General features: G+C 46.0%; 1 protein-coding gene across 1 annotated transcript in view; it reads left to right on the forward strand.

Moving 5' to 3' along the window:
* The window catches only part of myo7ab (myosin VIIAb), an 85,873-nt gene that overhangs the window by 31,138 nt on the left and 32,055 nt on the right, over nt 1-22,680 (forward strand). The window contains exons 7-23 of the mRNA XM_029700014.1: nt 58-200; nt 1,165-1,278; nt 7,252-7,405; nt 8,483-8,559; nt 8,683-8,802; nt 9,053-9,195; nt 9,681-9,891; nt 10,451-10,586; nt 17,027-17,133; nt 17,624-17,665; nt 20,006-20,143; nt 20,371-20,529; nt 20,703-20,795; nt 20,971-21,065; nt 21,494-21,578; nt 21,831-22,049; nt 22,403-22,600. Of these exons, the coding sequence (XP_029555874.1) occupies nt 58-200; nt 1,165-1,278; nt 7,252-7,405; nt 8,483-8,559; nt 8,683-8,802; nt 9,053-9,195; nt 9,681-9,891; nt 10,451-10,586; nt 17,027-17,133; nt 17,624-17,665; nt 20,006-20,143; nt 20,371-20,529; nt 20,703-20,795; nt 20,971-21,065; nt 21,494-21,578; nt 21,831-22,049; nt 22,403-22,600 (2,234 nt within the window). The remainder of the gene's footprint in view (nt 1-57; nt 201-1,164; nt 1,279-7,251; nt 7,406-8,482; nt 8,560-8,682; nt 8,803-9,052; nt 9,196-9,680; nt 9,892-10,450; nt 10,587-17,026; nt 17,134-17,623; nt 17,666-20,005; nt 20,144-20,370; nt 20,530-20,702; nt 20,796-20,970; nt 21,066-21,493; nt 21,579-21,830; nt 22,050-22,402; nt 22,601-22,680) is intronic.

Here is a 22,680-nt window from a genome sequence, read left to right on the forward strand (position 1 = left end):
GTTCACTGAACTGCATCTGTTACACTAAGTCTGGACTTTAATCTTTCATCCATGCAGCGTTCGGGAATGCTAAGACCATCCGGAATGACAACTCCAGTCGTTTTGGGAAATACATCGACATCCACTTTAACAAGAGAGGTGCAATCGAGGGGGCAAAGATAGAACAGTATCTTCTGGAGAAATCCCGAGTCTGCAGACAGGTAAGGGTCCAGGGGGGAGGGGCTATAGGGTCTGCAGACAGGTAAGGTTGCAGGTGGGAGGGGCTATAGGGTTTGCAGACAGGTAAGGGTCCAGGAGGGAGGGGCTAGCTATAGGGTCTGCAGACAGGTAAGGTTGCAGGTGGGAGGGGCTATAGGGTTTGCAGACAGGTAAGGGTCCAGGGGGGAGGGGCTATAGGGTCTGCAGACAGGTAAGGTTTGAGGTGGGAGGGGCTATAGGATCTGCAGAAAGGTAAGGTTCCAGGGGAGAGGGGCTATATGGTCTGCAGACAGGTAAGGTTCCAGGGGGAGGGGCTATGGGGGAGGGGCAATAGGGTCTGCAGACAGGTAAGGGTCCAGGGGGGAGGGGCTATAGGGTCTGCAGACAGGTAAGGTCCAGGGGGAGGGGTTATAGGGTCAGCAGACAAGTAAGGTTCAAGGGGGGAGGGGTTATAGGGTCTGCAGACAGGTAAGGGTCCAGGGGGGAGGGGCTATAGGGTCTGCAGACAGGTAAGGTTCCAGGGGGGAGGGGCTATAGGTTCTGCAGACAGGTAAGGTTCCAGGGGGGAGGGGCTATAGGGTCTGCAGACAGGTAAGGGTTCGGGGGGGAGGGGCTATAGGGTCTGCAGACAGGTAAGGGTCCAGGGGGAGGGGCTATAGGGTCTGCAGACAGGTAAGGGTCCAGGGGGAGGGGCTATAGGGTCTGCAGACAGGTAAGGGTCCATAGGGTCTGCAGACAGGTAAGGAACCAGGGGGAGGGGCTATAGGGGCTGCAGACAGATAAGGGTCCAGGGGGAGGGGCTATGGGGTCCAGGGGAAGGGGCTATAGAGCGGAATAGAACAGTACATACTGGAAAAGTCTCGAGTTTGCAGACAGTTTCCCATTGACAGTTTTCTTCCATTTTGACAGTTTTCTTTCGTTTTGTACCCTATGAACTCGACCCTGCTGTGTTATTCTCCCCTCCAGGCTGCGGATGAGAGGAACTACCACATCTTCTACTGTATGTTGCGGGGCATGGCCCCAGAGCTGAAGACCAAGCTGGGCCTGGGCCTCGCCACTGACTACTCCTACCTCACCATGGTGAGTAGTGGGTGTGAGCGGGGTGTGTGTGCATGCGTCTAGCTCCTACTGTATATGTGTATACCGGTGTGTGTGTGTGTGTGCGTGTATGAGTTTATTTATATAACTCACAGTATATATCAAATCCAATGTTATTTGTCACGTACACAGTTTACAGCAGGTATAAAAGGTGTAGCAAAATGCTCATGTGCTAACTCCCTCAATATTGCAGTACAATAACCAATATCAATAATAAAGAGTTGAATAAGAAATAATGGCCGTGATGACCTAAAGGATTACTCCAGCATCCTGTCGGCCATGAAGGTGCTGACATTCACAGAGACAGAGAACTGGGAGATCTCCAAACTACTGTTGGCCATGAAGGTGCTGACGTTCACAGAGACAGAGAACTGGGAGATCTCCAAGTTCCTGGCGGCCATCCTGCACATGGGCAATAATGAACGGCTATACAGTATAGATAATGAATGGATATACAGTATAGATAATGAATGGCTATACAGTATAGATAATTAATGGCTATACAGTATAGATAATGAATGGCTATACAGTATAGATAATTAATGGCTATACAGTATAGATAATGAATGGATATACAGTATAGATAATGAATGGCTATACAGTATAGATAATGAATGGCTATACAGTATAGATAATTAATGGCTATACAGTATAGATAATGAATGGCTATATCAAATCAAATGTATTTATATAGCCCTTCGTATATCAGCTGAAATCTCAAAGTGCTGTACAGAAACCCAGCCTAAAACCCCAAACAGCAAGCAATGCATGTGAAAGAGGCACGGTGGCTAGGAAAAACTCCCTAGGAAAAACTCCCTAGAAAGGCCAAAAACCTAGGAAGAAACCTAGAGAGGAACCAGGCTATGAGGGGTGGCCAGTCCTCTTCTGGCTGTGCCGGGTGGATATTATAACAGAACATGGTCAAGATGTTAAAATGTTCATAAATGACCAGCATGGTCAAATAATAATAATCATTGTAGTTGTCGAGGGTGCAACAAGCACGTCCGGTGAACAGGTCAGGGTTCCGTAGCCGCAGGCAGAACAGTTGAAACTGGAGCAGCAGCATGGCCAGGTGGACTGGGGACAGCAAGGAGTCATCATGCCAGGTAGTCCCGAGGCATGGTCCTAGGGCTCAGGTCCTCCGAGAGAAAGAAAGAAAGAGAGAAAGAGAGAATTAGAGAGAGCATATTTAAATTCACACAGGACACCGGATAAGACAAGAGAATACTCCAGATGAAACAGACTGACCCTAGCCCCCCGGCACATAAACTACTGCAGCATAAATACTGGAGGCTGAGACAGGAGGGATCAGAAGACACTGTGGCCCCATCCGATGATACCCCCGGACAGGGCCAAACAGGCAGGATATAACCCCACCCACTTTGCCAAAGCACAGCCCCCACACCACTAGAGGGATGTCTACAACCACCAACTTACCGTCTGAAGACAAGGCCGAGTAAAGCCCACAAAAATCTCCGCCATGGCACAACCCAAGGGGGAGCGCCAACCCAGACAGGAAGACCACATCAGTGACTCAACCCACTCAAGTGACGCACCCCTCCCATGGACGGCACGGAAGAACACCAGTAAGTCAGTGACTCAGCCCCTGTAATAGGGTTAGAGGCAGAGAATCCCAGTGGAAAGAGGGGAACCGGCAAGGCAGAGACAGCAAGGGCGGTTCGTTGCTCCAGCCTTTCCGTTCACCTTCACACTCCTGGGCCAGACTACACTTAATCATAGGACCTACTGAAGAGATAAGTCTTCAGTAAAGACTTAAAGGTTGAGACTGAGTCTGCGTCTCTCACATGGGTAGGCAGACTATTCCATAAAAATGGAGCTCTATAGGAGAAAGCCCTACCTCCAGCCGTTTGCTTAGAAATTCTAGGGACAATTAGGAGGCCTGCGTCTTGTGACCGTAGCGTACGTATAGGTATGTACGGCAGGACCAAATCGGAAAGATAGGTAGGAGCAAGCCCATGTAATGCTTTGTAGGTTAGCAGTAAAACCTTGAAATCAGCCCTTGCCTTAACAGGAAGCCAGTGTAGGGAGGCTAGCACTGGAGTAATATGATCACATTTTTTGGTTCTAGTCAGGATTCTAGCAGTTCTAGCAGCCGTATTTAGCACTAACTGAAGTTTGTTTAGTGCTTTATCCGGGTAGCCGGAAAGTAGAGCATTGCAGTAGTCCAGCCTAGAAGTAACAAAAGCATGGATTCATTTTTCTGCGTCATTTTTGGACAGAAAGTTTCTGATTTTTGCAATGTTACGTAGATGGAAAAAAGCTGTCCTTGAAACAGTCTTGATATGTTCTTCAAAAGAGAGATCAGGCTCCAGAGTAACCCCGAGGTCCTTCACAGTTTTATTTGAGACGACTGTACAACTGTCCAGATTAATTGTCAGATTGAACAGAAGATCTCTTTGTTTCTTGGGACCTAGAACAAGCATCTCTGTTTTGTCCGAGTTTAAAAGTAGAAAGTTTGCAGCCATCCACTTCCTTATGTCTGAAACACAGGCTTCTAGCGAGGGCAATTTTGGAGCTTCACCATGTTTCATTGAAATGTACAGCTGTGTGTCATCCGCATAGCAGTGAAATTTAACATTATATTTTCGAATGACATCCCCAAGAGGTAAAATATATAGTGAAAACAATAGTGGTCCTAAAACGGAACCTTGAGGAACACCGAAATTTACAATTGATTTGTCAGAGGACAAACCATTCACAGAGACAAACTGATATCTTTCCGACAGATAAGATCTAAACCAGGCCAGAACTTGTCCATGAACACCAATTTGGGTTTCCAATCTCTCCAAAAGAATGTGGTGATCGATGGTATCAAAAGTGGCACTAAGATCTAGGAGCACGAGGACAGATGCAGAGCCTCGGTCTGACGTCATTAAAAGGTCATTTACCACCTTCACAAGTGCAGTCTCAGTGCTATGATGGGGTCTAAAACCAGACTGAAGCGTTTCGTATACATTGTTTGTCTTCAGGAAGGCAGTGAGTTGCTGTGCAACAGCTTTTTCAAATTTTTTTGAGAGGAATGGAAGATTCGATATAGGCCGATAGTTTTTTATAATTTCTGGGTCAAGATTCGGCTTTTTCAAGAGAGGCTTTATTACTGCCACTTTTAGTGAGCTTGGTACACATCCGGTGGATAGAGAGCCGTTTATTATGTTCAACATAGGAGGGCCAAGCACAGGAAGCAGCTCTTTCAGTAGTTTAGTTGGAATAGGGTCCAGTATGCAGCTTGAGGGTTTGGAGGCCATGATTATTTTCATCATTGTGTCAAGAGATATAGTACTAAAACACTTTAGTATCTCCCTTGAGCCAAGGTCCTGGCAGAGTTGTGCAGACTCAGGACAATGGAGCTTTGGAGGAATACCCAGATTTAAAGAGGAGTCCGTAATTTGCTTTCTAATGATCATGATCTTTTCCTCAAAGAAGTTCATAAATGTATTACTGCTGAAGTGAAAGCCATCCTCCATTTGCGAATGCTGCTTTTTAGTTAGCTTTGCGACAGTATCAAAAAGAAATTTCGGATTGTTCTTATTTTCCTCAATTAAGTTGGAAAAATAGGATGATCGAGCAGCAGTGAGGGCTCTTCGATACTGCACGGTACTGTCTTTCCAAGCTAGTCGGAAGACTTCCAGTTTGGTGTGGCGCCATTTCCGTTCCAATTTTCTGGAAGCTTGCTTCAGAGCTCGTGTATTTTCTGTATACCAGGGAGCTAGTTTCTTATGACAGATGTTTTTAATTTTTAGGGGTGCAACTGCATCTAGGGTATTGCGCAAGGTTAAATTGAGTTCCTCGGTTAGGTGGTTAACTGATTTTTGTCCTCTGACGTCCTTGGGTAGGCAGAGGGAGTCTGGAAGGGCATCAAGGAATCTTTGGGTTGTCTGAGAATTTATAGCACGACTTTTAATGCTCCTTGGTTGGGGTCTGAGCAGATTATTTGTTGCAATTGTAAACGCAATAAAATGGTGGTCCGATAATCCAGGATTATGAGGAAAAACATTAAGATCCACAACATTTATTCCATGGGACAAAACTAGGTCCAGAGTATGACTGTGGCAGTGAGTAGGTCCAGAGACATGTTGGACAAAACCCACTGAGTCGATGATGGCTCCGAAAGCCTTTTGGAGTGGGTCTGTGGACTTTTCCATGTGAATGTTAAAGTCACCAAAAATTTGAATATTATCTGCTATGACTACAAGATCCGATAGGAATTCAGGGAACTCAGTGAGGAACACTGCATATGGCCCAGGAGGCCTGTAAACAGTAGCTATAAAAAGTGAGTGAGTAGGCTGCATAGATTTCATGACTAGAAGCTCAAAAGACGAAAACGTCATTGTTTTTTTTTTGTAAATTGAAATTTGCTATCGTAGATGTTAGCAACACCTCCGCCTTTGCCGGATGCACGGGGGGTATGGTCACTAGTGTAACCAGGGGGTGAGGCCTCATTTAACACAGTAAATTCATCAGGCTTAAGCCATGTTTCAGTCAGGCCAATCACATCAAGATTATGATCAGTGATTAGTTCATTGACTATAACTGCCTTGGAAGTGAGGGATCTAACATTAAGTAACCCAATTTTGAGATGTGAAGTATCACAATCTCTTTCAATAATGGCAGGAATGGAGGAGGTCTTTATACTGGTGAGATTACTAAAGCGAACACCGCCATTTTTAATTTTGCCCAACCTAGATCGAGGTACAGACACGGTCTCAATGGGGAAAGCTGAGCTGACTACGCTGACTGTGCTAATGGCAGACTCCACTAAGCTGGCAGGCTGGCTAACAGCCTGCTGCCTGGCCGGCACCCTATTTCATTCTGGAGCTAGAGGAGTTAGAGCCCTGTCTATGTTAGTAGATAAGATGAGAGCACCCCTCCAGCTAGGATGGAGTCCGTCACTCCTCAACAGGCCAGGCTTGGTCCTGTTTGTGGGTGAGTCCCAGAAAGAGGGCCAGTTATCTACAAATTCTATCTTTTGGGAGGGGCAGAACACAGTTTTCATCCAGCGATTGAGTTGTGAGACTCTGCTGTAGAGCTCATCACTCCCCCTAACTGGGAGGGGGCCAGAGACAATTACTCGATGCCGACACATCTTTCTAGCTGATTTACACGCTGAAGCTATGTTGCGCTTGGTGACCTCTGACTGTTTCATCCTAACATCGTTGGTGCTGACGTGGATAACAATCTCTCTATACTCTCTACACTCGCCAGTTTTAGCTTTAGCCAGCACCGTCTTTAGATTAGCCTTAACGTCGGTAGCCCTGCCCCCTGGTAAACAGTGTATGATCGCTGGATGATTCGTTTTAAGTCTAATACTGTGGGTAATGGAGTCGCCAATGACTAGGGTTTTCAATTTGTCAGAGGTAATGGTGGGAGCCGTCGGCGTCTCAGACCCCACAGCGGGAGGAGTAGAGACCAGAGAAGTCTCGGCCTCCGACTCACTTAATGGGGAGAACCGGTTGAAAGTTTCTGTCGGCTGAATAAGCGACACCGGTTGAGCATTCCTACAGCGTTTCCCTCCAGAAGCCATGAGAAAGTTGTCCGGCTGCGGGGACCGTGCGAGGGGGTTTATACTAACGTTATTATCTGTACGCTGTTTCATCCTTTCCTACACTGAAATTACCCTTGCCTAGCGATTGCGTCTGAAGCTGGGCTTGCAGCACAGCTATCCTTGCCATAAGGCGATCGTTCTCCTGTATATTATAAGTACAACGACTGCAATTAGAAGGCATCATGTTAATGTTACTTAGCTTCGGCTGTTTGAAGTCCTGACGAACCATGTCCTGATAAAACCTCCGGGGTAAGAAAGTTGAATGAAAAAAGTTGAGTGAGGGTAAAAAGGAAAAATATACGGTAATGAAAAAGTAAAAACCGTTAGGTAGCAAAGTAAGATCGGCAACAAACAAAAAAATACAGTATGTGTATGTGTGTGTCCCTCTCCAGGGGAAATGTACAAAATGTGATGGCCGTGATGACCTAAAGGATTACTCCAGCATCCTGTCGGCCATGAAGGTGCTGATGTTCACAGAGACAGAGAACTGGGAGATCTCCAAACTACTGGCGGCCATCCTGCACATGGGCAACCTGCGCTACGAGGGTGGGCAGAGGTGGCCATTTTGGAAAGAGAGTGTTGACGCACAATACAATGCCTTCAAACTCGACACAGGAGCTGGGCAACTATATATAAAAAAAAGGCTTATGTTCATGCACTGTTTGCTGCTCCCACAAGTGATCTTTTAAATATTGAAAGTGTTATAAAAGATCACTTGTGGGAGCAGCAAAAGTGAGGGGATATGACCCTTGAGGAAGTTGTTAATCCCTGTCTTGTTCTCACTTGAATTTGGTTACATGTTTACAGAGGGGTAGTCTTCCAAAACTGACACGTGACTACAAGTTAGCTATTGAGTTAGAAGTTATAAATGCACTTGGATAATTGACTTACATAATTGACTTGAAGGGTTTCATTCTAAAACGCTATATATCCATTTTCAGAAATGTTGGTAAATTAGATTGCTTAAAGAAATTATGAAAGAGATTGGTGTTTTTTCACTAACTAATCATGGCATGGGGATCTTAAAATCTATCACTTGATGGTTTCAATTCAGAGAGACAAATAATCATGTTTTGTTGCAAAACACTATGTATCCGCCTCACTCACAGATGAATGAGTAGTACTGCTAGGTTTTACATAGCTAAATGTGATAAATAACTACATTTGTAATAAATAACTGTACAAATGATACATTTGTGTCATCAATAAAATGTGTTTATTTTTTTATGAATCTATACAATAATATAAGATCCGTATGTAAAATATTTACATTTTAGTCATTTAGCAGATGCTCTTATCCAGAGCAACTTAGAGTAAGTGCATTCATCTTAAGATAGCTAGGTGAGACAACCACATATCACAGTCCAATATAAAGGACACGAACATTCCATTCCAGCTAAACAATGGATATATAGTGTTTTACAACAAAACCCATTTTCACACGTCTATAATCTATGAATAAAAAAATCTGAGAAAAGTAATGTTTTACACAAACATGAATCTACACGTAACCAATCATTTCTGATGAAAAAATACAGATGTGGTGGATATAGTGTTTTGGAACAAAACTCTTCACTTGCTTTCCCCCTTTTTCTCCCCTTGCAAACACATACACTCCAACAGCCCATACCTATGACAACCTGGATGCCTGTGTGGTGGTGCGATCTCCAGACCTGTCCACTGCTGCATCTTTGATGGAGGTGGGTAGTAGTAACTTACCTGTACACCATCTCTGTGCTGGGCTTGTACTGTAGAGTTCATCACAGTGTTTGAGTATTGTATTGTTGTACTCTACTACAGTATGTTGTTGTATTGTTGTGTAGGTGGACCCTAAGGACGTGATGTCATGTCTGACCACGCGTACCCTGATCACCCGGGGTGAGAGTGTGTCCACTCCCCTCAGCATGGAACAGGGCCTGGATGTCAGAAACGCCTTTGTCAAGGTCAGGACCCTCACACACACCCATGCAATGGAACACGCACACATTTTAGTATCAAAGTGAGAACAGACACACACTCTCACACACACTACTAAATCTGTTCCTTCACAGAAGGTTAATGTTCCCTGTTGTCTAATGAAAACTGTCTCTCCCTAAGTATCTATGGGAGCTTGTTTGTGTACACACACACACACACAAAACAACAACAACAACACACACACAGTGTAAATGAAAATCGTCCCTCCTGTCCCAGGGTATCTATGGGAGGCTGTTTGTGTGGATCGTGGACAAGATCAACGCAGCCATCTTTAGACCTCCATCCTGTGAGAGTAAGATCGTAAGGAGATCCATCGGCCTGCTCGACATCTTCGGCTTTGAGAACTTTACTGTCAACAGGTGGGTCCTCTCACTGACCCAAGCTTTGGGGATGTTGTAGTCATTTGTTTCAAATTCTAAAGTCTAAAAGCTTTCTTGTCCATTTAGGGTACATTAGAACTGAACGTGACATGACATACCATGACATAATCGTTGTTATGATTTCCATTCTCTGTTGAAAACTTGGATGACAATAATATGTGCCCGACTGAAGTCAGACGATAGCACCAGCCTCTTTATTTGATTTGGCTGTTGACATGCTCACTGCATGGTTTACCAGTATAGCTGAACTCGATTGGCTGTCCAGTGACCAGCTCTGGCTACATTCCTTCCCTGTTGCTTTGAGAAGCTGTGCATCAATTTTGCCAATGAGAATCACACACAACCTCACACACACTTGAACCACACACACACTGACACATTTTACTATCAAAGTGAGGACACACACACACACCCCTAAATGAATTGGCTGCAGAATGACTCGCTATGTTCCTTCTTCCCTGAAGCTTTGAGCAGCTGTGCATCAACTTTGCCAATGAGAACCTGCAGCAGTTCTTTGTGAGGCATGTGTTCAAGCTGGAGCAGGAGGAGTACAACCTAGAGGACATCAATTGGCAACATATCGAGTTCACCGACAACCAGGATGCCCTGGATATGATCGCCAATAAACCCATGAACATCATATCTCTCATAGACGAGGAGAGCAAGTTCCCCAAGGTACAGTACCAATATGGCATCTTACCATTGTGGGTCAATTCATATGCATATTGAGTTTAGGTATTGTAATAGGGGGTGGACAGGTACAGGCACTATAAAGGTTTTTTTAAACCCTGTAACAAGGTACCGATTTTGTGACAGATTATCGCTAGGAGTCATGCAGAGAGGATTGCCGTATTGCATACCAAGACCACGGTGCAACTAAACGTTTAAATTGGAACCTGATTATGAGTTTGCCTTTGAATGGGTTATAAAGTGCTATTGAATTGTATTTGTTTGTGGTCACAAACTTTAAGGATGCGTCCGAGATAGCACCCTAATCCTTAGCACCCTAATAATATAATATATACCATTTACCAATCACTTTTATCCAAAGCAGCTTACATGCAAAGCAGCATACATGCATACATTTTACATACGGGTGGTCCCGGGAATCGAACCCACTATCCTGATGTTGCAAGCGCAGCGCTCTTCCAACTGCACTGCATAGGACCGTATAGAGAAGAGGTTATAATTTCAGACGCAGCTTAAATGTTTTTTCTCTGTTTGTGTCTCTCAGGGAACAGACGCCACCATGTTGTATAAAATCAACTCTCAGCACAAACTCAACTCCAACTACCACCCTCCTAAGAACACCTACATGACCCAGTTTGGCATCCAGCACTTTGCTGGGGTGGTCCACTACGAGACCAGAGGTAGGCCTATTCTAAGGCATTGGCTTCATACTCAACCCAATGCTTACATGTATACCTCTAAGTCATTGCAATCACATAAGAATGTCACCAATGCTCCATGTAGTAGGATCTGGTTGGTTCATGGTCAGAAGAAAAACTATTGAACTCCAGCAAGTTGGTCAAATGCTCAATATCAAATCACGCCCTAGCCCCTATACCACAGAAAGGATCTGTCAGGTGTAACCCCTAGCCCCTATACCATAGAAAGGATCTGCCAGGTGTAACCCCTAGCCCATACACCATAGAAAGGATATGCCAGGTGTAACCCCTAGCCCCTACACCATAGAAAGGATCTGCCAGGTGTAACCCCTAGCCACTATACCATAGAAAGGATCTGTCAGGTGTAACCCCTAGCCCCTACACCATAGAAAGGATATGCCAGGTGTAACCCCTAGCCCCTACACCATAGAAAGGATCTGCCAGGTGTAACCCCTAGCCCCTATACCATAGAAAGGATCTGTCAGGTGTAACCCCTAGCCCCTACACCATAGAAAGTATCTCTCAGGTGTAACCCCTAGCCCCTACACCATAGAAAGGATATGCCAGGTGTAACCCCTAGCACCTACACCATAGAAAGGATCTGCCAGGTGTAACCCCTAGCCCCTATACCACAGAAAGGATCTGCCAGGTGTAACCCCTAGCCCCTACACCATAGAAAGGATATGCCAGTTGTAACCCCTAGCCCCTACACCAGAGAAAGGATATGCCAGGTGTAACCCCTATACCATAGAAAGGATATGCCAGGTGTAACCCCTATACCATAGAAAGGATCTGCCAGGTGTTACCCCTAGCACCTATAACATAGAAAGGATATGCCAGGTGTTACCCCTAGACCCTACACCATAGAAAGGATATGTCAGGTGTAACCCCTAGCTCCTACACCATAGAAAGGATATGCCAGGTGTAACCCCTAGCCCCTACACCATAGATAGGATCTGCCAGGTGTAACGCCTAGCCCCTACACCATAGAAATGATATGCCAGGTGTTACCCCTAGCCCCTATACCATAGAAAGGATATGCCAGGTGTAACCCCTAGCCCCTATACCATAGAAAGGATATGTCAGGTGTAACCCCTAGCCCCTACACCATAGAAAGGATATGCCAGGTGTAACCCCTAGCCCCTATACCATAGAAAGGATCTGTCAGGTGTAACCCCTAGCCCCTACACCATAGAAAGGATCTGTCAGGTGTAACCCCTAGCCCTTACACCATAGAAAGGATATGTCATGTGTAACCCCTAGCACCTACACCATAGAAAGGATCTGCCAGGTGTAACCCCTAGCCCCTATACCACAGAAAGGATCTGCCAGGTGTAACCCCTAGCCCCTACACCATAGAAAGGATCTGCCAGGTGTAACCCCTAGCCCCTATACCACAGAAAGGATCTGCCAGGTGTAACCCCTAGCCCCTACACCATAGAAAGGATATGCCAGGTGTAACCCCTAGCCCCTACACCACAGAAAGGATATGCCAGGTGTAACCCCTATACCATAGAAAGGATATGCCAGGTGTAACCCCTATACCATAGAAAGGATCTGCCAGGTGTTACCCCTAGCACCTATAACATAGAAAGGATATGCCAGGTGTTACCCCTAGACCCTACACCATAGAAAGGATATGTCAGGTGTAACCCCTAGCTCCTACGCCATAGAAAGGATATGCCAGGTGTAACCCCTAGCACCTATACCATAGAAAGGATATGCCAGGTGTAACCCCTAGCTCCTACGCCATAGAAAGGATCTACCAGGTAAAACCCCTAGCCCCTACACCATAGAAATGATATGCCAGGTGTGACCCCTAGCCCCTATACCATAGAAAGGATATGCCAGGTGTAACCCTTAGCCCCTACACCACAGAAAGGATATGCCAGGTGGAACCCCTAGCCCCTACACCATAGAAAGGATCTGCCAGGTGTAACCCCTAGCCCCTATACCATAGAAAGGATCTGTCAGGTGTAACCCCTAGCCCCTATACCATAGAAAGGATCTGTCAGGTGTAACCCCTAGCACCTACCCTATAGAAAGGATATGTTAGGTGTAACCCCTAGCCCCTATACCATAGAAAGGATCTGCCAAGTGTAACCCCTAGCCCCTATGCCATAGAAAGGATATGTCAGGTGTAACCCCTAGCCCCTACACCATAGAAAGGATCTGCCAGGTGTAACCCCTAGCCCCTATACCATAGAAAGGATCTGTCAGGTGTAACCCCTAGCCCCTACACCATAGAAAGGATCTGTCAGGTGTAACCCCTAGCCCCTACACCATAGAAAGGATATGCCAGGTGTAACCCCTAGCACCTACACCATAGAAAGGATCTGCCAGGTGTAACCCCTAGCCCCTATACCACAGAAAGGATATGCCAGGTGTAACCCCTAGCCCCTACACCATAGAAACGATATGCCAGGTTTAACCCCTAGCCCCTACACCACAGAAAGGATATGCCAGGTGTAACCCCTATACCATAGAAAGGATATGCCAGGTGTAACCCCTATACCATAGAAAGGATCTGCCAGGTGTTACCCCTAGCACCTATAACATAGAAAGGATATGCCAGGTGTTACCCCTAGACCCTATACCATAGAAAGGATATGCCAGGTGTAACCCCTAGCCCCTACACCACAGAAAGGATATGCCAGGTGGTACCCCTAGCCCCTATACCATAGAAAGGATATGCCAGGTGTAACCCCTAGCACCTACCCTATAGAAAGGATCTGCCAGGTGTAACTCCTAAACCCTACACCATAGAAAGGATCTGTCAGGTGTAACCTTTAGCCCCTACACCATAGAAAGGATATGCCAGGTGTAACCCATAGCACCTACCCTATAGAAAGGATATGCCAGGTGTAACCCCTAGCCCTTATGCCATAGAAAGGATCTGCCAGGTGTAACCCCTAGCATCTACCCTATAGAAAGGATCTGTCACGTGTAACCCCTAGCCCCTACACCATAGAAAGGATATGCCAGGTGTAACCCTAGCACCTACCCTATAGAAAAGATATGCCAGGTGTAACCCCTAGCACCTACCCATATAAAATATATGCCAGGTGTAACCCCTAGCCCCTATACCGTAGAACGGATATGCCAGGTGTAACCCCTAGCACCTACCCTATAGAAAGGATATGTCAGGTATAACCCCTAGCTCCTACGCCATAGAAAGGATATGCCAGGTGTAACCCCTATACCATAGAAAGGATCTGCCAGGTGTTACCCCTAGCACCTATAACATAGAAAGGATATGCCAGGTGTTACCCCTAGACCCTACACCATAGAAAGGATATGTCAGGTGTAACCCCTAGCCCCTACACCATAGAAAGGATATGCCAGGTGTAACCCCTAGCCCCTACACCACAGAAAGGATATGCCAGGTGTAACCCCTATACCATAGAAAGGATATGCCAGGTGTAACCCCTATACCATAGAAAGGATCTGCCAGGTGTAACCCCTAGTACCTATAACATAGAAAGGATATGCCAGGTGTTACCCCTAGACCCTATACCATAGAAAGGATATGCCAGGTGTAACCCCTAGCCCCTACACCATAGATAGAATCTGCCAGGTGTATCGCCTAGCCCCTACACCATAGAAAGGATCTGCCAGGTGTTACCCCTAGCCCCTACACCATAGATAGAATCTGCCAGGTGTTTCGCCTAGCCCCTATACCATAGAAAGGATATGCCAGGTGTAACCCCTAGCACCTACCCATAGAAAAGATATGCCAGGTGTAACCCCTAGCCCCTATACCATAGAAAGGATATGCCAGGTGTAACCCCTAGCACCTACCCTATAGAAAGGATATGCCAGGTGTAACCCCTAGCACCTACCCTATAGAAAGGATCTGTCAGGTGAAACCCCTAGCACCTACCCTATAGAAAAGATATGCCAGGTGTAACCCCTAGTACCTACCCTATAGAAAAGATATGCCAGGTGTAACCCCTAGCCCCTACACCATAGAAAGGATATGCCAGGTGTAACCCCTAGCACCTACCCTGTAGAAAGGATCTGCCAGGTAAGACCCCTAGCCCCTATAACATAGAAAGGATCTGCCAGGTGTAACCCCTAGCCCCTACACCATAGAAAGGATCTGCCAGGTGTAACCCCTGGCCCCTATACCATAGAAAGGATCTGCCAGGTGTAACCCATAGCACCTACCCTATAGAAAAGATATGCCAGGTGTAAGCCCTAGCACCTACCCTATAGAAAGGATCTGTCGGGTGAAACCCCTAGCCCCTACACCACAGAAAGGATCTGTCAGGTGAAACCCCTAGCCCCTACACTACAGAAAGGATCTACCAGGTAAAACCCCTAGCACCTACACCATAGAAAGGATCTGTCAGGTGTAACCCCTAGTCCCTACACTACAGAAAGGATCTACCAGGTAAAACCCCTAGCACCTACACCATAGAAAGGATATGTCAGGTGTAACCCCTAGCCCCTACACCATAGAAAGGATCTGCCAGGTGTAACCCCTAGCCCCTATACCATAGAAAGGATATGTCAGGTGTAACCCCTAGCCCCTATACCATAGAAATGATCTGTCAGGTGTAACCCCTAGCCCCTACACCATAGAAAGGATATGTCAGGTGTAACCCCTAGCCCCTACACCATAGAAAGGATATGTCAGGTGTAACCCCTAGCCCCTACACCATAGAAAGGATCTGTCAGGTGTAACCCCTAGCACCTACACCATAGAAAGGATCTGCCAGGTGTAACCCCTAGCACCTACACCATAGAAAGGATATGCCAGGTGTAACCCCTAGCCCCTACCCTATAGAAAGGATATGCCAGGTGTAACCCCTAGCACCTACACCATAGAAAGGATATGCCAGGTGTAACCCCTAGCACCTACACCATAGAAAGGATATGTCAGGTGTAACCCCTAGCCCCTACCCTATAGAAAGGATATGCCAGGTGTAACCCCTAGCCCCTACACCATAGAAAGGATATGCCAGGTGTAACCCCTAGCCCCTACCCTATAGAAAGGATATGCCAGGTGTAACCCCTAGGACCTACCCTATAGAAAGGATCTGTCAGGTGAAACCCCTAGCACCTACCCTATAGAAAGGATATGCCAGGTGTAACCCCTAGGACCTACCCTATAGAAAGGATATGCCAGGTGTAACCCCTAGGACCTACCCTATAGAAAGGATCTGTCAGGTGAAACCCCTAGCACCTACCCTATAGAAAGGATATGCCAGGTGTAACCCCTAGCCCCTACACCACAGAAAGGATCTGTCAGGTGAAACCCCTAGCCCCTACACCACAGAAAGGATCTGCCAGGTATAACCCCTAGCACCTACACCATAGAAAGGATATGTCAGGTGTAACCCCTAGCCCCTATACCATAGAAAGGATATGCCAGGTGTAACCCCTAGCCCCTACACCATAGAAAGGATATGCCAGGTGTAACCCCTAGCCCCTATACCATAGAAAGGATCTGCCAGGTGTAACCCCTAGCCCCTATACCATAGAAAGGATCTGTCTGGTGTAACCCCTAGCCCCTACACCATAGAAAGGATATGTCAGGTGTAACCCCTAGCCCCTACACCATAGAAAGGATATGTCAGGTGTAACCCCTAGCCCCTACACCATAGAAAGGATCTGTCAGGTGTAACCCCTAGCACCTACACCATAGAAAGGATCTGCCAGGTGTAACCCCTAGCACCTACACCATAGAAAATATATGCCAGGTGTAACCCCTAGCACCTACCCTATAGAAAGGATATGCCAGGTGTAACCCCTAGCACCTACCCTATAGAAAAGATATGCCAGGTGTAACCCCTAGCACCTACCCTATAGAAAGGATATGTCAGGTGTAACCCCTAGCACCTACCCTATAGAAAGGATATGCCAGGTGAAACCCCTAGCACCTACACCATAGAAAGGATATGTCAGGTGTAACCCCTAGCCCCTATACCATAGAAAGGATCTGCCAGGTGTAACCCCTAGCCCCTACACCATAGAAAATATATGCCCGGTGTAACCCCTAGCACCTACCCTATAGAAAGGATATGTCAGGTGTAACCCCTAGCACCTACCCTATAGAAAGGATATGCCAGGTGAAACCCCTAGCACCTACCCTATAGAAAGAATCTGTCAGGTGAAACCCCTAGCACCTACCCTATAGAAAGGATATGCCAGGTGTAACCCCTAGCACCTACCCTATAGAAAGGATATGCCAGGTGTAACCCCTAGCAACTACCCTATAGAAAGGATATGCCAGGTGTAACCCCTAGCACCTAAACCATAGAAAGGATATGCCAGGTGTAAGCAATGTGGTAATAGCTCCCCCTCGCCCTCCAATAGACTCCATGTACAGTTTCTCCATAATTGCATAGGTAAGGGGTCGGGCTAGGGGTTGTTTTGGAATTTATTTGGAATTACTGACTCCAGTGTTGTTTCAGGCTTCTTGGAGAAGAATCGTGACAGCCTCCATACTGACATCATCCAGCTCGTACACTCCTCCAAGAACAAGTTCATCAAGCAGATCTTCCAGGCTGATGTCGCCATGGTGAGAGATAACGTGTCTGGTGGTCGCATAGTGATGATGTAATGATGACTCCTTGAATGTATTTTCCCCACTCACTCCGCCAGGCTGTGTCCACTAAGCAAGAGGGAGAAAGGCTAAGAATAGGCCATGAATGCAAATGGTGGAATTTCAGACAAGGTTTCGACCATAGAATACAATAACTAGAATGTGCCTCCCCAGTCAAGTCAATGTAGTGGTTAGACCGGTGGCCATTTTATAAGTCTACTCACTTCTTTCTCTATGGTTATGACATCTTTTGTGGCCCATAGTCAGGGGCTTCCTGTTTCCCAGTGATGATGTCATCAAGCGATCACTCTCGATTCTTACTCTTCTTTGCTATTCTTCTTTCACATACTGTAGCATTAGGCATGGCTAATACCACCACTCCCTTCTCTTCGTCTCTCAATCTTCCTCTGTCATTCTCTCCATTTCTCTCTTTGTGGTTGTGTTCTATGGTTCTGTCTGGCCTCAGTTTCTTTGTGGCTATCTGCCGCCCACCACTCCTCCTCCGAAGGTAAACAACGGCCATTCCTACTGTGGTATAACCCAGATCCCACTGCTGCCACCAATGTCAAACCTTGTGTAGCTTGTGCTTACCCCAAAACTCCCTCCATCCATCCATCCTCTGTGGAACTCAAACCTTTCGGTCCCTCTTTCTTTTCAGTCTTCACCCCAGTGATACTAATATTAAAACAGTGATTCTCAAATATTTTATCCTGTGGCCACATCATTTGACACTGCGACCAAGCATGAACTGACCACAACCCGCCAGGGGGTCCTGACCGACTATTTGAGAAACACTGTTATTTAAAGTGGTGTTTAAAGTTTACACCTACATTTAAACAATCTGTAGGATTCCCTGCTGTAAAATGTTCACTTAAATGTATGCTATACTGTATACAGTACTCATTCAAGGGTTTTTCTTTATTTTTACTATTTTCTACATTGTAGAATAATAGTGAAGACATGAAATAACACATATGGAATCATGTAGTAACCAAAAAAAGTGTTAAACAAATCAAAATATATTTTATATTTGAGATTCTTCAAAGTAGCCACCCTTTGCCTTGATGACAGCTTTGCACACTCTTGGCATTCTCTCAGCCAGCTTCATGAGGTAGTCACCTGGAATACATTTCAATTAACAGGTGTGCCTTCTTAAAAGTTTAATTTGTGGAATTTCTTTCCTTCTTAATGTGTTTGAGCTAATCAGTTGTGTTGTGACAAGGTAGGGTTGGTATACAGAAGATAGCCCTATTTGGTAAAAGACCAAGTCTATATTATGGCAAGAACAACTCAAATAAGCAAAGAGAAACGACAGTCCATCATTACTTTAAAACATGAAGGTCAGTCAATGCGGAAAACTTCAAGAAATGTGAATTTTTCTTCAAGTGGAGTCGCAATAACCATCAAGCGCTATGATGAAACTGGCTTTCATGGGGACCGCCACAGGAAAGGAAGACCCAGAGTTACCTCTGCTGCAGAGGATATGTTCTTTAGAGTTACCTGCATCTCAGATTGCAGCCCAAATAAATTATTTCCAGAGTTCAAGTAACAGACACATCTCAACATCAACTGTTCAGAGGAGACTGTGTGAATCAGGCCTTCATGGTCAAATTGCTGCAAAGAAACAAAAGGACACCAATAATGAGAAGAGACTTGCTTGGGCCAAGAAACACGAGCAATGAACATTAGACCGGTGGAAATCTGTCCTTTGGACTGATGAGTCCAAATTTGAGATTTTTGGTTCCAACCGCCGTGTCTTTGTGAGACGCAGAGTAGGTGATCGGATGATCTTTGCATGTGTGGTTCCCACCGTGAAGCATGGTGGTATCAGACCTCAGAAAAAGACCCAGAGGCACACAGTTCGAAATAACAAATGTTTCTTTACGAAACAGGGGGTAGGTAAACGACAGGTCAAGGGCAGGCAGAGGTCAGTAATCCACGGCAGAGTCCGAAAGGTACAAAACGGCAGTCAGGGTCAGGGCAGGAAGAATGGAAGAAAAAAAAAGTGAGAACTTGAAAACAGGAACTAACAAGAAACAGGAGTAAGGGAAAAACCGCTGGTAGGCTTGAAGAGACAAGACGAACTGGCAACAGACAAACAGAGAACACAGGTATAAATGCATCGGGGATAATGGGGAAGATGGGTGACACCTGGAGGGGGGGTGGAGACAAGCACAAAGACAGGTGAAACAGATCAGGGAGTGACAGGAGGAGGAGGTGTGATGGTGTGGGGGTGCTTTGCTGGTGACACTGTCAGTGATTTATTTAGAATTCAAGGCACACTTAACCAGCATGGCTACCACAGCATTCTGAAGCAATACGCCATCCCCTCTGGCTTGCGCTTAGTGGGACTATCATTTGTTTTTCAACAGGACAATGAACCAAAACACACCTCCAGGCTGTGTAAGGGCTATTTGAACAAGAAGGAGAGTGATGGAGTGCTGAAGTAGATGACCTGATGGTTTGGGATGATTTGGACCGCAGAGTGAAGGAAAAGCAACCAACAAGTACTCAGCATATGTGGGAACTCCTTCAAGACTGTTGGAAAAGCATTCATCATGAAGCTGGTTGAGAGAATGCCAAGAGTGTGCAAAGCTTTCATCAAGGCAAAGGGTGGCTACTTTGAAGAATCTCAAATATAAAATATATTTTGTTTTGTTTTTTTGGTTACTACATGATTCCATATGTGTTATTTCATAGTTTTGATATCTTCACTATTATTCTACAATTTAGAAAATAGTACCAATAAAGAAAAACCTTGAATGAGTAGGTGTGTCCAAACTTTTGACTAGTACTGTAAATGTGTGTGTGTGTGTGTGTGCGTGCGTGTTCGTGTGTGTTTTGGCAGGGTGTGGAGACCAGGAAGCGATCCCCTACTCTGAGCAGCCAGTTCAAGCGTTCTCTGGAGCTGCTGATGAGAACCCTCAATGCGTGTCAGCCTTTCTTCGTCCGCTGCATCAAACCCAACGAGCTCAAGAAACCCATGGTGAGTCAAACCTGAGGAACATACTAGCATGAAATATTGTGTGTGCACGTGTGTGTGTGCACGTGTGTACCTGCCTGTGTGTGCACATGCCTGTGTATCTGTATGTTTGTGTGTGTGTTTGTGTGTGTGTTCGCATCCATGCTTGTGTGTGTCACGATGTTCGTTTACCATTCTCTTACGGCTGGCTGTTCACTTTGTTAACTCTGTCCGTCTATCTGTCCATCTAGCTGTTTGACAGGGAGCTGTGTGTGCGTCAGCTGAGGTACTCTGGGATGATGGAGACCATTCGTATCAGACGCGCCGGTTACCCCATCAGATACACCTTCGGAGAGTTTGTAGACCGCTACCGCGTTCTCATGCCCGGAGTCAAACCTGCAAACAGACAGGTGAGCAGAGCTGGACCCTGTTCATTAGGCACCAAACGAATGAAACCAGACTGAAACAGGGAGGGCCTCCTGGACTTGTCCAATAAGAAAATGATATTACTATGTTCTGTTGCTCTACTTCAGGATGGCTATTGGTTGAGAGTTGTCATTCATCCCCTGCTGTTTTCTCATAGGAGGACCTGAGAGGGACATGTCAGAAGATAGTGGAGGCAGTTCTTGGACGAGATGATGACTGGCAGATTGGGAAGACCAAGATCTTTCTCAAGGTGTCTGGATTTTATAGATTGCAAATCGACATGCTTATCTGGTTGATAAACAACATATTTTCACCTACATTATTACACAAATTACATACTACAATAAAACAATGCTCTCTCTCTCGCCTCTCCCCCCATCCTCTCTCTCGCTCTATGTCGCTCCTCCCCTCCCTCTCCATTTCAGGACCACCATGACATGCAGCTGGAGATAGAGAGGGACAAGGCCATCACCGACAAGGTCATCCTTATTCAAAAGGCTGTAAGAGGAATGAAGGAGAGGTGAGGAAGAAGGGGAGAGAGGGGAGGGTTGAGAGTGAAGGGTATAGAGAGACAGGGGGAGAGGAGGAGGGCGGAGGAGGAGAGGGGGACAAGGGAGAAAGGACAGAGGCGGGGAGTGAGGGAGGAGGAGAAGAAGGGAACAATGGAGGAAGGGAGGGGGAGGAGGGGGAGAGGGGACAGGCGGTGGCGGTGGAGAGCAGAGGAGGGGCAGTGAAGGATCCTCTTCAAGTTGATAACTTTATTTTGTTTATCCATATTTTATGGACTTTTTTAAATGTACTTTCTTCCTAATAGTTCTAATTCAGATACTGCCGTTGAATTGACTGGACATGTTAATGCACATACTGTATGTTGTGGTTGAGCACTACAGAATGCTATCATATGTTTTTATATGCACCTCTCCCTCTCTCCCCCTGTGTGTTTTCCAGGACTAACTTCCTGAGGGTGAGGAGGTCAGTGACACTCATTCAGAAGACATGGCGTGGCTATCGGTGCAGGAAGGACTACAGTGCAGTGAGTTCCTCTATCTCCATGGTTACTGACATTTCACAATCATCCATTTCCTGGACGGTTCACTTGGACGTATCCCTGGCCAGGAATGACATTCATTCCCTCATTGGACGTTCCTTAAAAGCATGTCCCATAGTTACTGAGTTATGGGTTGTAGTTATGTTGCTATAATGTTATTGTTGTGTTATATTGGTGTAGTTATGTTGTTAGAACTCTATATTTGTGTTATATTGGTGTTTGGTGTCTCCTATCCAGATGAGGGTGGGCTTCCTGCGCCTCCAAGCCCTCTATAGGTCAAGGAAACTCTTTGTCACCTACCGATTGGCCAAAACGCGCGTCACCCAAATACAGGCCCGTTGCCGTGGTTTCATGGTGAGGCGGTCCTTTTGGCGGCAGCTGCATGCGGTGATCACCATCCAGGCGTACGCCCGGGGTATGATAGCGCGGAGGGTTACCCAGAGACTCAGGGCAGAGGTAAGATATTACACTACTTAAATGCATACTCATACACACAGAGGTAGACACACACACAGCAAATCAACAGGGCTAAAGTAAGGCAGGAGGGGCAAAATATAAGACTCATACTCTATGTCCTGTAGTGTAACAGAGCAGAAACTCAGTGACTGAAAACACACAGATATCTTTAGGTTATTGTACTTTCATGGACTCAAGGCTATTTTATCTAAGCTCCTTTGCTTCTGCTTTTTCAATTTACTGAATATTTTGTTACCTGTTAACTTCCTGTTACATTACTTTGACATCTAGGAATATTTAAATACATTTAAGAGATTTTGTAAGTAATTAAACAACTCTTGCCCCTTTCTCAGCACCGGCGGCGTCAAGAGGCGGAGGGCCAGCGTCTGGCTGAGGAGGAGCGCCTGATGAATCAGATGACGGCGCGGCGGGCGCGGGCTGAAGCCGAGAGGAGTCACCAGGAGCGCCTGGCCGAGCTGACCCGTCAGGAGGAGCAGAGGGAGAAGGAGGCACGGGAGGAGGCACGACGGAAGAAGGAGCTGGTGGAACAGGTATCTGAAGCAGCTAATTGGTTACCTAGAGGTGAATCTTAACTTCTACTTTAGACAAATGTTCACTTATTCATGCATTG

This window comes from Salmo trutta, chromosome 19 (genome assembly GCF_901001165.1).
Source record: "Salmo trutta chromosome 19, fSalTru1.1, whole genome shotgun sequence".
Lineage (NCBI taxonomy): Eukaryota > Metazoa > Chordata > Actinopteri > Salmoniformes > Salmonidae > Salmo > Salmo trutta.